Here is a 16,958-nt window from a genome sequence, read left to right on the forward strand (position 1 = left end):
TTAGAGAGGCAGTCAGTCAGAAAATGTTGCCCAGCTGTTGGTGCTCTGAGGAGGGAGAGGGGGGAGTAAAGGGGGGTAAAAGGTGGGGTACAAGGGGGTTTAGGGAGGCGCATTATAGGGCCATGACTAATACCTGCATCCTGGATTGTGGCCAGGACGTTAAGGGGACTTTTTATGAGACTCCCGGCGACGAACGTGGAGTCACCGTCACGTCTAAACCTTCTCTGACAATTTTCTCAGGCAATGTTTAATAAAAGTCCCAGGATACAGGAAACTTGGTGCATCACTGCGGGGATCCTAAAACCTAATCCATTTAGGAAGGACAAAGTAAAGGCAAGGAAATGGGTGCAGTTGCCACTGGCTTCCGAAATTTGCATGAAGATCAGGACACCTGTAAATGTGAATAAAGTCATCGTAATACTCAAAACTCTCAAAATGTTAAGCAAATAGTGGCTTAGTGTCGTGATGATTTGTTCCTTGATTTGTGATGATTTGTCAAAGAAGAAACTGTCACAACACTTCCTTCCCTGCAGTTTGATTGGTCACACTCATAAGTAGGGGCAGACGGGGCTCGACAATGCTTAGACTATGTGTAGGAGACTAAATGATTTATTATCTTGATCGGATCCCGTGTCAAAGGTCATCGAAGCAGAAAGCTGCCCATTTGAAGTGTTGACCATATCTGACTTCCTCTAATACATGAAAACAGTGGTCAAACCTAGTCAACTGCATCATGTTAACATGTATAAAGTTTTCCCCGTTTGCTATTTCCAGGGTTTGCATTTTGCTTATGTTGCTTGCATCGTAACTTTGGGCGTGGTCCCTGGCTACATGGCATTATACGGATTTATGGCTTCTGACTAGCACCCCTTGAACAAAGACATTGACTATATGGGGAGCCACCAACATATGGCTGGATAGCTCAGTTGGTAGAGCACCGGAATGGTAATCCGGAGGTCGCAGGCTCAAACCCCGCTCCAGTCAATTTCTTTGTCAAATCAGCATCTGTAATTACGCAGCAATAATTCTATCAAACTGTGGGGCTAGAAAGGTCCGAACCTATCGGTATAGCCATTGATTCATTTAGTTTATTCGTGAACTTCGTGGTCTAATGAGCGAGAAAGGCATTCCTGAGGTAATGGGTCAATCATTTCAGATTATGATTGTTTGCATCCTACTCGACACCCTTAACTTCGCGGCTTTTCAGGCGGCTCGGTGATTCAGCATGATGAAGTGGGCGTGTAGCTTTTGTCTGTAACCCAGGTCAGGTGTAAAACCAGGCCTTTCGAGCCCCCTGCTTACCGCGCCCGGTACCTTGCAGAAAGTCGGAAGCCCTCGCCAGTGCGATTGTCCTGCTGCAACTTTTGCCACATTGTCCCCACCTCACGAGACCGCCCACTGACTCAGAATTGCTTTTGTGTTAAAAATATCTTCTCAGCGTTTTCACTATCTAATGTGGTCAAGTTAAAATAAGTTATGCGCACTTTTAAATGCTCTTGTACGGCTTTGCGGCTTATGATTTCAATGGAAAAGAATGTAAGGCCAATTTACAAAACCTCTTCCCCATCTCTGGATCAACAATCGCATGGAAAAAGCCATTTCTTTCTTTGGGGCGGCCTGGGTTTTGGAAAATTAATTTTTACTTCCTCTACACTAACAAAAGGTACATTCCTAATTTAGCCAGAACCATTTGTAATGCTTGGTATGTGTGGTACGTGTAGAACAAAAGTTATTGGGAAGTTAGAAAACTTGGCCTTATTTATGTGCAAAAGAAAAATTCTTTGCTAGGATTTTTCCAAGTTTCACCCCAACTTCCCCCAGTATACATTTTAGTACCAGTAATACTGAATAAGATCACACATGCATGTCCAAAAATGTGACACATCAAAGAGTGTTTACTACCAGTCAGAATAGTTTTGTCCTAAACCTCTTTTTAATACTTCCTTTGACAAAGACATTCAAACAATTACAAATGGTCGGTTGTGAAATTGCATAATCAATCATACCATTTTTTGAAATGAAACCAAGCAGAGAAAAAACATGAAGGACAATCTATCATGTGATGTACAGTGTTGTGCACGCCTGGTTGCATGTCATCCTCTGTGCCATAGTTTTTATGTCATATGTTTCATAAAATGAAATTGTTAAAATGCCTCAGGTTAAAGGCATAGTGAAGTGACAGGTTTTGCTGTTCAGTCTTTTGTCAACATGGTATTTGCAATTTTGACCAAAAAGTGCTGTTTCACCCAGGATGCGTGCACTCAGAACATGTCGTTTGCAAATAAAATTGTTTACTGTTTGCTAAATTTTTTCATGTCTTTTTCTGCCAGACTGCAGGTTATGCCTCTGGCTATTACTTATTCATATTGAGCAATAAACTGTCAACAAATTGGCGCCGTTTTAATGTTGCGACCTTTGTGCGTGTATTTGTGAACGAAAGAATCAACACAGGCTGCAACGATTCATAAAGCATACTAAGTGAAACCCCTAGCTCTTCCGTCGTTGGCAGATTGAGTCACATCGTTGCCATAGTTTGCTGACACTTTTTTATAATTTCATTATTTTTTTAAAGTTACATTGAGGTTTATTTGCACATTGTTTTCAGAATTTCAACCCGGTCATCATTTGAAAAAAATGTAAGAGCACAGCAAACAATTCCTTCCCGCCATTTGAATAGGTGTGGCTACTCTTAAAGTTGAACCATACACGTACATTTAGGTCCGTCTATTGCAGTTATCGTAAAGCACAATAGTGGTCTGGGTACCAGACTGAGCGCTCAAGTACAGGATGGAGTGGGATTTGGTGTTAATTGGCTGGTGACAGACAAAGCCTCTCTGGGTCATGACCTTAACGTGTTTGTCTGGACTCAGTCTGATGAGTGTGGGACTAGTGGGCATTGAATACTTGAATACTTGAAGTAGGCCAGAGTTGAATCTGAGATAGTTAGGTATATATTGGTTAGCAACTCTCCAGGGGGAAAAAAGGCTCTTAATCTTATTTGTTTATTTTTTGGAGGGTAACATTTGGAACCGACTTGGGTTCAAAGAAATAAAGTTAACAGACTTGAGTTGGGCATGTAATAAATTGCATTTCGCAATTGCAATGTACATACTGTGATGTGCTATACGGTATACCAAACGATGGAAAAGCTTTGTTCATGGACTATGGATAGGTGTGTGCATGTCAACCAGCAGGTACCAAGTCTAAGACTTGAAAAGCCTGTATTTGTCCAAGGTTATAGAAGGTTAGGTACACATGCACATGAGCAAACATCGTGATGTTTCTCACGGGTGCGTTTTGTCAGTCCAGCGAAAAATGTTTCAAAAAGGATAAAATCTGCAGGGATAATCTGCAAACAGTATTACTTTTTTTCTCAGAATTATATAAATATTATTCAAAAGCCCAGACTCCCTTTTCTAAAAAAAAAAGGAGTCTAAAAAATCTTACAGAAAATTGTAAAGTCAGTTTCCATTGAAATCATAAACAGAACTGTGTCCCTGAAATGTACATGTATAGCCTGCGTGACTATCCAAACGTTAGTGTAGAAATGTGGAAACCAAATATATTTTTTTCCAGTCTTTGGTGGGAATCTGTTTCGGAACACTTGTTTTTTAAAATAGCCACTGTGTATATCGGGTTGCGTTCAGGTAACTGGAAATAGCAACCAGGCGAATGCTCCATTAGCAAAGATCAAACACCTCGGCCCGACCCCCCAGCACCTGGTTCGGGCCTTGCATGGGGTCTGGGAACGTGGGCGAAATGGTGTCTTCTTACTCCAAGGGGTTGGATGGCTGGACTTCAGAGCAAGTCAAGCGTGAATGGCTTCAAATTAAGTGAAGTATCCCCTTCCTTGCTCTGTCAAAATGAGGAATGAGTTGCTGAATTACCTGACAAACGGCACGTACTGTCCTGAAGTGCAGATGACGGTTAGTGTACTTAAATTGTGTATTGATACACTACATTTTGTAGTAATATACAGCAGAGATGAAACGTTTCCGATTTTAATCGGCAAACAGACTTTTTGACTTTTCCAACGAAATTTTCTTACAATGTGTCCCACATTTTTTTGTAACGATTTTCCACAAAATGTGATTTTTATATTAACTATAATTTTAAAAAAAAAGGCGATGAAAAGTCGATGAAAAAAAACAACTGTATTACAGTTAATTTTTTTTTCTAGGCCAATGCTAGAGAGGGGTTTTCAGTGGTAAATAGCCATATCATATGCATAATTTAGTCCTGTATTCAAATTAACCCCAGAAAATAAAATGTACACGTCCTGTGTGTGATTGTGAGTTTGTTCTGAGAAAATGTGAAAAACAAAACAATACTTAGAAACTGCACATACAATGTATTGCGATGAGGTTCTAATCTAACTATAATGTCTGATTAAAATGAAATTATGGTTTGAAAACTATAGGGATAAAGTACCGTTAAATAAACATGCAATGATATTGAAAATATGTGCACTCTGTCCATGTATCGTCAACCATTGCTGAAATGTTTGTATAATTGTGATATGCACGGGCTGTGTTGTGTTGCGTAGTGGAGGTGGATTACCAGTTAATATGTACGACTACCAGTCAAGGCTATCATTTGCATACATGTGGTGTGTGTTTGTGTGAACTTCTAATCAATCTATTACCGCAAATATTGACCTGGTTACCAGTGTTGGGACTGTGTGTGTGTTTACCATAGCTTTCCCTGACTGGTAAGCCGCAGCATTCCATCGCGTGTTATCTTGTCTGCCAGTCTATTCACCTAGGCCGTGGAATGTGCATTATAATTTTTCTCGAACATCAAGTGTTTTTGTTTGTTCAGGGGAGTTTTTGTTTTCCTAGCCGACATTGGAACGTTCTGCTTGCAATTCAGAATTTCTTGGAGTTGTTGTTCCAGTGTCTTTGCCTACTCATCCCCAAACAATAGAAATAAAATAAATATTGGGGTTAGTAGGAAAATGAAGAAAGCATTTTTCCAAAACAAATGTTGACCAGTGTATTCTCTGCAAGTCATAGGGCTACCGGTTAAAATTCATTGGAAAATATCAGACTTCATTCCCATCTGTACATTATAATGTACCTGATTTTTGCAATTTCAACACATCTTCTCATCGAAGTAAGGGCATATTTTCAAATCCCATTCCTGTATTAAATTGGCAGTCTTCCGCTGTTGGATGTGGTTAATAAATAATACATTATGTACATAATTTGATATGTATGTACATGTACAGTACTGCAAACAGGTACACGTAGGCTGGGCAGCCATATTGCATGTACAGTAACCCAAGTAGACGATTATACTTTAGTGTTTCCTCTTCCGAGAGCGCTTCACACGATTATACACAAAAGACATACAGTCAATTACACAATCAATAAAAAAAACTGTACCGTGTTCCAAGTTTTCAAGTTTTTCCTTTCCGGCTTTTTGGGCTTTTGTACATGTACTAGTAAAACTACTTTTCATGCCCCTTGTCCCAGATTTCTTGCAGCGATTTAACAAACACCACAGATACCGGTACATCCACACAGTTTTTTTTATTGTGTCCTGTTCCTGCACCGTGTGCACTGAAGTGCCGTGTTTAATGTGAACACGGCTCGCTGTGAATTCTCACGACTTGTCCCCGACAATAGGTGCTAGGCATCGCACGGCGGGGAGGTTTTGTTCGCCTCTGAAAAGGGAACAGAAATTTAGAACATAAATAGTAGCATATTTACGAGTTGTTAGCACACAGTGTAAAAATGACGTGGAGAAAAAGAAAGGGTTTTGTGAGATTCTCCTTGAAAATAGGAGCAGTTCATGTTTTCACTTTTTTGGTCCCTGGAACTATTTGCACCGGAGTAGGAAATTTTGACACAAAAAGTGCATTGGACTTTATCACAGTGCCCCGATCGTGGACATTGTGGAAGATTATTTTATGAATGTACTCTCTCCTCAAGAGGTTGTTCTCAAATGCAGACCCGTCAGTGGTACTTGTACAAAAAGGACCACCTCATGATGCTTTGTAGTGCAAGGAGATCGGCATTTTATTGGGGGTGCACACTTGAGGAACCCCTCAATTATATCAAAGAGCATCTTACAGAAGCGGCTCCGTTTCTTCCTGTGAAACATATAAGCGGTCCTCTGGGGTACCCAGGCTGCTTAGCCAAATTGGAGGTCCTTAACATAATTCCTCACCTACTTCACGCAAGCCCCCCTCCAAAAAATACCACGACATTGTATCAACTGCTATGTACGCTCATACAAACTGGTCTTGCCCTCCCCGTTACTCTAAAGTTAGCATGCACACAAAGCCTAATACCTCGAGAGGTGTCGGTGTTTTCACTTGGCCCTCTTCACAAAGCAAGCACATCGAGGCAACTTCAAAAAGAACTCAAGACATGTGTGCATGTATGTACAGCACTTGGGTCAATCGGTCATCTTCCCTTGGCGGTCAGTATCCCTCTCGCTCCCAGCTCTTTTGTTGTCGTGCCTTGAGCCAATGACCGGCCCATTGTCCCGTCTTTAAGTGAGCTTAAAAAGCATGTCAAATTTGCTCAAGTTTGTGTGTGCAGGACAGCTGAGTGGAAAAGAAGAAGAGGGCCACAAAAAAAAAGATGCTGGCAATACTAGTGACAGTTTTCCTTGAAAGTAATAACATTCAGCAGTTTTTGACTTGGAACTTCCGCTCGCGGTTAACTGTCTTAATCTTAGTGGTATGTCTTTATTTTTCCCAGAGGTCAAGGAAGTAGAATTCCAGTTGGACAAGGCCAATTACTGATCTCATTAAAGTTAATCAACTCAAAATGCATTCTCTGGTGTTTAATGACTTCGATCAATGTTTGCCCACTCTGAGTAACCCTGACGCCTCCGCTATTCAAACTTTCAGGGGGGAATGGAGGCACGGTCAGATGTGTTTACTCTGATTAGGAATTACACATGTACGCGCAAAAAGGCTGAGTTATGCGAAAACAAGTTTGAATGACAGTTTAATTCAGTGGACCGATTGCAAACACCCCGCAACCCAATGCACGCCACCACGGAGCAACATCAACCTAGCCCAGTGTGTACTGTTGGGTACCCTTGGTCCAACAAACAGTAGGTTATGAACCTGTTTTTTTTTATCTGTTTGCTCTTTTCCCGGTAATGGCTCGGGAATTGTGATACTTTATTTTTTACAACTCCTAACAAGAAATGTTGTCAATCGACTTCTCAGAGTTATAAAACTTCACAGGGGTTAGGTACGGGTCACTAGAACTGTTGCGCGTTAGCAACGGTCAAGTGGGGTCCAAAGCAAGGCCGGCTGACCTGCTGGACGTCAGATTGTTTGAGAGACCCCCTGACAGTTGCATTGTAGCGTTGGAAGAGACAAGACGTGGGACAACACAATAATGGGTGTCGTATGCTCGGTACCTCGGCTCAAGTTTAGAAACAGGTATGTTGGTTCACAGACTAACTGAACTACATATGTGATAAAACTTAAGGCTAATAAGGCTTAAATGGGATCAGCGATCATTAGCTGTCAGATTAGAAAGCCAAATATGCTCAGGTGGTCCAGTTTCATGTTGTCCTGAAGGTTAGTTTAAGTAGTAAACTTGGTCAGTAATGCGTTGGTTTTGCCTCCTGGAAAGTGTACGGATTAGGTAAGATTAGGTGTGTATAATTTGTTACTTATTTTTAGGTACAGCATAAACTTTACTCATGACTTAGATTTGAGCCTGCTCGTCTGGCTCAGGACTTTTTACTACATTTACCTGGGGCCAGGCTTGACTGTACAACACTGGCATTGACCAAAAACTCTCATGAAATGTGAGTTCTGATACTGAATACAAACATTGAGTAGATATTGTCATAGCGCATCGATAAGCATTCCAACTGTATCCAGACTACCCTGCTTGCTCTTTAATAAACAATCACATTTTTTTACCTAACAACATTTTGCCAAGCCAGGCACGGAAATGAGTAATGTATGTCCCTCACAAGGGCTTTTGATGGATGCAGCACGATGTAACATTGATGTAACCGGTCTAGTCAGTAAATCAGATTTTTTTCGGGGTCTGGAACGATCCATGGGTTTCTCCCTAGATCCCCCATTTTGCTGTCCAGGAAATGAGCTTGTCACACAGCCCTTCCCCTCCTTCATTGAGTAGATTGGAAAAACTTGGTCCTGGTCATGCAAGAATTTGTCATGAAATGTTAGTTAAGTAGGCTTTTTCTTTTCCCCGGGCTACTTGTAGTTAGAAAGACCTCGTGAGTGTGTGTTACTAAATAACAAAGAAATGTTCTATCACTCAGTGAAAAAAACTCATGTTTTTAGCCCCAAGACTACAAGGGAAAATAATTGTTTTCATGTCCAATATTTTAAAATTCAGAACAATTTCAGCTACATTTGTTAGGTGTGAATTGTTTTCCTTTCTTTTTGGCTTCTTTTTCTTCTAGCCCTTCATTTTTTTTCCTCTTTTGAATGTGAACGTGCTCAGTATATTTTCGTGCCTTCGTGGTGATCGAGTATTAAGAAAAGTGCACTTCAATAAGGTCAGACAGTTTTCAATAGACATTGTACAGCACAAGAAAGCATGGAAGAACCCAGTATATTGTCTGCATAAAAGAACGGAGGGATCTATATATTTTTGTATCGATCTGTTGGCCAACATTTCGCGATATGTTCGGGCTGCCTCATTTGCATATTGGTATTTTATTATGGCGCGCTCTACATCCTGTATTGAGCAAGGCCAGCCGCACAAAAGGAACAATTGGTTATGCTGCGGGTCTGCCAGTATTTATTCTTCCCCTTGCTCTTCGATTCTTTTTACCAACCAGGTTGTTTCAATGCAGCAACATTCTTTCAGACCCGTAGATTATTTAATCCTTTTCACAGATCAATACTCAAAAAATCCCCCCCAACCTCCCATCTTGATCCTTTTTTCTCTCTTAAGTCCCCCCCCCCCCACCAATTGGCTCCAAGCTATTCTCCCTGACCACATTTGTTGTCGATCCACAGGTCCCTAAAAGGCATGTTTTGATTGGCTAATGCGGGCGGACAATGGCAGGCAAGCGGCCACGTTTGTTGTTGTGCCGTCAAGCGTGCAGGCGGGGTTTAGGGTTAGTGTGCGACGTGAATGGGTACCGTACCATGACCCCTCCCATCCCCAGCTACGCATAATCAGGTGTACACATGAGCACAGTCATCGGATCCGCCAGTGCATTGTATAAATACAATCCGTCTGACGTGTTCCATTGTGCGCCCCTTCACCCATTGAACCACCGGTCTTGGTAGCCCACGAGTGCCTTATAAACCCAATCACGGAACTAGTCAGCATTCAAAATTGAAACTCTCATCGGCGCATACCCACACAGACGTTTTGTAGTTTATTACTCCAGGATTACAATCACTAGTGTGTTGCAACCGTGGGAACGCGAACCGGCAGCTGACCTGATTTGGATGATTAAGCAAATAGCAATGGGGAAGAGCGTTTGCATCATTCTCTCTTCTAACGTGGATAATACTTGCACGTTGTTATTCTCATGATGTCTACTGGATTGTGTAATTGTAATATACCGGTACAGAGAATTGCATTTCAAAGGTTAGTGGCAGTAGATGTTTAATTACATGATGTTGCTTATTAATTACTACATGTTTCTCTGGAAACCTAGTTTATGTTCACATAGCGGCAGGCTGTTCAATACTGATTTTGAAATGCCGATGTGTAAAGATTGTCTTTGTAAAACTCGCTTTTAAAATACATGTGTAACCCTATCCCCGAATCATGTTTGCCTGGGAGCTTTCTGAATCTGCAAAAATTTAAAATGTAATTTAAATTTAAAATTTAAAAGGATGAAAAATGACTACTTTTACATACATGTAATTGGCATTTTTTCCAGCAACCCAAAGTTCTATTTTCATGATTTTTTTTCAGTATTTGAAAGAGAAAGCTCTCAGCTTTAATCTGATACCCAAAATATAAAAATGATGGCACATTGTGTCTGTTCAGACAATTGAAGCTTATACTGGCTTGGCTTTGCAGACCAGAATGTTAAATGTTGGCACATTTGGAATTGGAGAAGTAATGCCGGAAGGCCTGGTTTTTTTTTTTTTTTGGTTTACAGTTTTAATGTTGAAACAGATGTTCATTCCAGAATTACATCCGTGTTAAAGATGAGAGATGACTAAATGAATATTACAATATTATAAACAGAAAACCATCCTGCAAATAATCAGTAACAATTTTTATTTTTTTAAATCCAGTTTAGTGTCATTAGATTATTAGAATATATCATTTTTATTCACATCAAGAGTAGCCAAATATTGCTATGAATAATTTCTAGACTGACCAAATCAAGTAAAAATAAAAAAGCAAAAAGAAAACCAAAACCGAAAAACTGAATGTACAAAATTTATTCTGTCGCAGACAACAGATGTTTAATGTTGTTTCAGTTTTTTTATGCACTGATACAAAGCAAATGAGTTAATCAATAAAACTGTTTCCGGCCTGGTGTTGCTTGCAGTAATACTGTTTCTCCAGCTGATGAAAAATTATTTTTTTAAAACCAAAAGGTCAAGACCATTAACCATAGTTAAAAATCTTAACTAGATTCTACAGAGTTACCCTAACATTCTTCAGAGGAAACTGACATTCTTTTTTTCTTTTTCGGAAATACATAACTTAAACTAATTGATTCAACAAATATCATAGAAATGAATTGTCAATTTTTTTTACAAGAATAAATTATTATTGGTAGTATTAAGAATTGACATATATTTGCAATTTCTGTTCCAGTATAAATGTAGAAACAAAAGAAGATGCTAAATTCATGGTTGCCAAAAGTTTGACAATTAAATTGCAATTTTTGTAAAAAAAAATAAAAAAATAGAAAGTTACTTTGACATAGATTTGCAAGTTTAAGATCGTTTGGTGGGCCTATCTGTTCTGTAAACTTAATAGTTTGACCTTTTCATGTTTGTGCACAACCTTACCATTGTCTTCTCGTCTGTGTCATGATCACGCATGGCACAACCCTCTATGTGGGGTTACACCCTCCATCAAACAATGCCGGCTAAATTTAGACAGGACGTTATGGTTACCCAGCGTCTGTCTTCAGGGTTTTTTAATTTTTTTTTTTTATTTTGGGAACCTTTGTTACCCATTTTTGAATGACGTGGGCCAGACTTTGAAATGTGTGGGTTGGGCTTATCTAACAATACCCGCCGCACACAGCTTGGCACAAACGATATCTACTCGGGCATTCTCAAGTTTGGCTTTGTCCTCGTAGGGAATTGTTCATGTTTGGATCTTCGGCCTCCGGAAAAAATTGTTTTGTTTTGAGACATCCTTATAAACGTGGCTGCTGACTTTTGTTGGTGGTTGGTGTAGTTTGCTAAGGTTGAGTTGTTCTGTTGAGTTCATTATGAATGGCGTGCGTAAAGCTAAAATGCTGGTCCTATGAATTGGCCGTCTGTAATGAATGGGTGTTGTGGGCTCAAACGATCTTGATGAATTACTCACGACATGCTCACAATAGGATCTGGGTGGGGAGGGGATTTTTTTGATCGAATTTTTTTGAAAAACTGGTGGGAAATTTTTACAGGGAGATGTTGTAATAGGTGAGATGACAGGACTTCCCTGTTGCAATTGGTGTATTGCCGCATTGATTGCAAACTAGTTAACGAAAAAAACGAAAGAATGTGGGATTTTTTCTGCTGAATCACTCAGTTCTAAAGTACCAGGATTTGTCAGTAGTACTTGGAAAAATGACACACTATGGGGAACTCGTAACTAAAACTAACTAACCTAACTTATCTAAAGTCAGGATCTTAATTTGAAGAGAACTTTTTTGAGAAAAGAAATAATAGAGACACCGGCCAAAATTCTAGATTTCAAACCAAACAAAAGCACTTGATGAACTGTCCACCGAGCCGCATTCGATCCATGTCACAGGCAATTTAGAGCCTCCCCAAAAACCAGGTTCTGCTTGAAAACAAGTTGAAGTCGAAAATGACTTTCAGAAAGGTGCTAGTCTCATGAAAACAACATAGGACTCAAAATCTGTGGACATTTTTGATACTTTGGTTAGTGGCAGCCTGTTTGGCTATGGACCATGACTTGTTTATATTGTTTGCCCTAACATCCGCAGGTACACATTGATGTATAAGATGTTGTTCTGTGGCCATGATGCACTTGTTCACTTCCTCAGAGTTCTTGTATGTCTTCTAAGAAAGGCCCAAGGGACAATGATAAAAAGAAGCCACTAGCATAGGTGCTAATCCGGAGGATTAGGGGTGTTCTTAACTGTCCCAAGTATCACCGCTTGTTTATGCCGAGGTGTTTACTACAGGACCAGGTCCTTTTCTAACCCAGCACTAATCAATAAAAACACAGTGTTTGGCTATTGAGGAATTACATGCAGCCCAGGTAAGATGTTGTTCTCTAGCCATCATCTGGAGGTTGCTTTGTCATGGACTGCGCTGTGGATGTGCTTTCTTGAGTGGCTGTTCGATCAGGTGGCTTATTCAAGTTATTGGACTGATACTTGGAAAGTGGATGTGTTTTAGCATTGTTACACACGGTGCCCATCTTTATGTAACTCTTGGCTAGAGTTTGTTGATATGATGGAGTGAGTGATGTACACGTAGTTTCATTGATTATTGAGGCCCACTTCCAGTGTTTTGAGGAGCAAATCTTGGAATAAATACAGCACTAGCTGCAAATGGTGAGTATTTTTCCAGTGTATCCACTCAGTACTAAACAGCGGCAATTTTGCTGTTGTAACTTTGTATGTGAGTACTTGTAGGTTTATTTTTCTACAGCATGGTCTTTGTTGAAATTGTGGCGAGGCAAATTGCTGTGTGAAGTTCAGTATACTTCTCTGCTGTCAATACATGTAACTTCAGGTGGTTTTGGGTCTTGCACTGTGTATTCTGCAGTGTTTTTTTTTTATAAAGGGTTTTACACATTGATCTGAATATTGACTTCCCACTAGGAGGCCTATAGACTTTTGAAAGCATGAGTGGTGAAATACAAATTAAGTTTGAAGTATACAATGATTTGGCTATCTTACTTTCTTGTCTCTTGTGGCCACTGTTGACCGGTCAAGTTGGCGGGCCATACACATGATGTATGTGCACGCGTGTACTTTTGTCTAGCTACTTGGCCATTACCAATGCATTCTTGTCATTCCCAGACAGGTCATGTCTAAAACCAGAGGAATTCTCCACTTGGGAGAAGTTTAGGGAAACAGCACTTGAAGTGAATATCTCTCAAGTCAAAGAGACTTGGGTTTTCTGAGAGAACCAGAAGTGTTACCTCAATGTGTTAGTCAGTATGCTTTGACTTTCAGACTTTTGTCAGAAAAACCTGTGAAGCTTGACCTCACAGTTCTAGAGTCAGCGACTCCGCATGGTGCATTGGCAAACTTCTATCAAGGTTTTACTCCCGAAGTCAAACCCCATGTTGCATGTAACTTTTCATTTGTTGCTCATTTTACCATTATGATTTAATCCCTACCAAGCAAGATACTTTAGTGATTCTTTTTGCAACCCTCAACACATTTGGTCCCTCCAAATTTCTATCACAAAAAAACTATTCATCCATAGAAACTGAACTTTTCAACACACGTTGGAATAATCTTGCCATGACTTCAGACTGGAACACCTCTGCGTTTTTTTCCTTTTTCCCTCTTTTCCTCGTTCTTTTTCACGGTGATAATTCATGCTTGCATGATGCCTTTGATATTGCCCGCCTACCTTGCTCACGGGGCCTACCCCCAGCTGTTTAGTACCTACCCCTGCCCTCTTAACTCCACCAGACTTATCTGGCCAATACAAACATCGGAAGAGATCAGACAATTAGTAAAAAAACACAGCCCTGTAATTTTTCTTCAGGTTAACTCCCACGGGGTGACAAATGGGCCTCCGGGGAAACACTGATTTTTTTTTTCTTCAGTCGATTCTTTTTTATGACTGATTCCGAACTTGTTAGGGGGGAAAACTGTCAATGGGTTCTGTCAGCTTTGCTTGATTTGAAAATGATGGATTAAATTGTGGTCATTTTTTAAGAAAATATATTAAACGTGAGGCGTCAACTGCGCTTGGATTCATTGACTCATGAAATAAAAGTCATGATGTCTGAAGGCACTAGAGGCATCTTTTAAAAAAATGACTAATAGTTGCCGTTTGGCTTTTTACTTTAAACGTGTATAAATTATTAAATAATGTTGTGATGAGAAAATAATGGCTGGAAGTCCTAGAGTAATTTAACTGAAATGACCATGTTATTTAAGATCTAAATATTCTCAAGATGCTGTTGCATGTATTACATGCACATGTGGCAGTTGCGTGTGCACTTTTTGTAGCACGCTTGTTGAATTATGAACCTCTTGTGTAGTCCATCATTCGGTTTATTGACATCACTGATGATTGTAATGTATAACTTTGCTTGTCGCAATTTCTATTTCAGGAATATAATTCAACCCGGAGACTGGATTGTAAATCTTTTGATTTCTAAATAGTTTATAGTGTCTGGATTCTCCATGCATTTTTACAATATTTTGCGGTCTGACTGGCTTCCAGAAAGAACGCTACCAGAAGTGCTTTGGCACGATTGCACCCTTGAACTAGACAATGGTGATGTCTTGGATTGTTTTCTCAAAAGATTCTTCTGTCGTGACTTCACAGAGTTGGTTGAGTTCAGGGTTAGGGATTGTTTTATCTTCTTGAATAGCAGTGTCTTTTCAAGTTTGGAATATTTTTGTCGGGCATCCTGGGTGCAGGGACACACGCCACATGGTGCCTGCTTCTGCTTTTGTGGCCCAATAATCTGGTTAATCTTTTGTGGTTGATCTAATCCTGTGTGGAATAAAGGAAGGTATCAATCCGCTTAATCCCCATGCTAATCCCTCTGCCCTTGGTATCCTTCAGCATATAAATGGGTAACACACAGACAGGAATCGATTCAGCTGGCGCATCATCGCAAAACCACAGCATGACGAGGACCTATAGACAAACGGAGTTGCGTGTCGTCATGATGCGGCTGTTTGTCTAGAAGAACCTTGGATTCTCCAGCACAATGCCGCGCTGTCTGTTCATTATGGATCCTTCTTTTGAAATGTTAATTGTGCGCCGTTCTCTGTAAATTAGCATCGTCTTCTTTTTGGTCGATATCAAGTAAATGTAGGCCACGCATGAGTACAGAAATGAAATTGCTCTCATTGGGGAACAATGCAGCATCAATTTGGCAAAAAATAATTTTGTTTTTGTATTGTGGATGTTTTTATTGTGTTAAGCTTATTGTGTTTGGAAGGTACTATGTGCGACGTGTTACTGAATGTTCCAGTTTCATAAATTAATTGTAAGAAAATACTACAATTACAAAAAAAGACATGTCAGCTGCTGTTTTACAACTGGGCTTTGCATACACACATTTCTCTTAAAATCTCGAGCAAATCTCAGTAACTCCTTGCGATCATTTTTTTGTGATTGGCTTTGACTAATGTTTAGTATTTTTTCTCCATCTTAATTCTGTCATTTCAGAAGTGGATCAGACCTCCGTCTCAGCCAAACCATGAAGCAGACAGACTACTACAAGCCTCCGTTGTCGGACTTCAATCCGCATGAGGTGAAATCGCCGCGCATCTACGACGCCGCACCCTCGCCACCCCCGCAGACGTACGAGAAATCAGGATATATACACGACATCAAGAAGGCTCCAGACTACGAAGTCCATCCCAGCTCAAAAGCGGCCGTTGGTGGAGTTAATAGGAGAGTCAAAAAGACAGAATCGTAAGCATTGAATATTATTCTGATGATACATCTTTGAAAATAGTTGTTACATTCGTAACACATCGACCCTTCAAAGAACACTGCCTTTCAAATACACATACAAATGTACATGTAAAAAAAACATAAGCATGTGTATTTAATACAATGAAAACAGATTAACACGTTTATTGAAAACAATTCTTCAAATTGTGTATGCATAAAAAAATGCAGAAATTTAGGCCTAGATAAATGGTGCTGTCATTGGTCAGATGGTCAGGGCGTGGAAATATATTTGGAGCATGTAGTTGGTGACCAGTAGAGGTTTTTTTTTTATATTAATATTTCAGGTATTCACTTGAATAACATTTGTTCAATTTTTCCCAGCAGTATTTTTTCACTTCAGCGACTTTAATAACAAAAAATTACACTGTGCATGGTATCTGAGGCACAGATACATAACTGCATACATAACTGTTTGTTAACTTAATATCATGCAAGTACAATGTATGCTTTCAGACGAACATTTCCACATTTATTTACAGAAATTCCACAAAGGAGTCTCATATAATTATCATGTTCATTCACAACCCAACCAAGGCAGATCATGTCATACCACTAAATTTACACTCATACTGAAAATGGAAGAGAGATTTTTGTGATAAGTCTACCATGAGACTACACTGTTCTGTACATTGGATAAGCAGCGCTCTTCTGAACAATAAATGCAAGCCTGACAGATAATGGAATTGTCTGGCCAGGCTTCTCGTGCCATTCAACCCTGCAATCTTTTCCCTGAAGTGTTTACTACAAAGAGAGGTGTTATTTTTTTTTGTAATCTCCGAAGAAAGGAATAAACCAACAAGGATTGTACTCAAATTAACAGATTTTCAAATAAAGCCGTTCTCAGAAATATGGAGCCTCTCGTGCCTAAAACTGAGTTGGCAGTTTGTTGGAAACCGGTTGAGTGCCCACTGCAGCACACAATGACTTGGGTGACCTGCGTGCTGTATTGCCCTATGGCAACGACCTGTAGTGTACATAAATGTCTGTGGCATCACCAACTGTACGTCATCACTCAAATATGCGATATATCTTCCCACACTGTGTGCACATGGCTGTATCACTCCTGTACAATTATCATTAGACTGGAGCCACCGTGTAACAAAAGCAATGTGGCATGAAATACATGTTTACTGCCAGTCACTGCTCCACTGGCTGTGTGTGAGAG

At 40.0% G+C, this 16,958-nt stretch overlaps 1 protein-coding gene and 1 non-coding gene across 2 annotated transcripts in view; both read left to right on the plus strand.

The window, feature by feature from the left end:
* Positions 1-911: 911 nt before the first annotated feature.
* Trnat-ggu lies at positions 912-984 on the plus strand. The gene has a single exon. It is a non-coding gene; the product is annotated as a tRNA-Thr (tRNA).
* Positions 985-7,223: 6,239 nt separating this feature from the next.
* LOC119728613 (mucin-12-like) overlaps positions 7,224-16,958 on the plus strand; it is a 44,590-nt gene continuing 34,855 nt past the window's right edge. Inside the window, 2 exon segments of the mRNA XM_038200914.1 lie at positions 7,224-7,411; positions 15,503-15,751. Coding sequence (XP_038056842.1) covers positions 7,368-7,411; positions 15,503-15,751 — 293 coding nt within the window. The 5' untranslated portion in view covers positions 7,224-7,367.

The sequence above is a fragment of the Patiria miniata genome, unplaced genomic scaffold (assembly GCF_015706575.1).
Source record: "Patiria miniata isolate m_02_andy unplaced genomic scaffold, ASM1570657v1 HiC_scaffold_20, whole genome shotgun sequence".
In the NCBI taxonomy this organism is placed as follows: Eukaryota; Metazoa; Echinodermata; class Asteroidea; order Valvatida; family Asterinidae; genus Patiria; species Patiria miniata.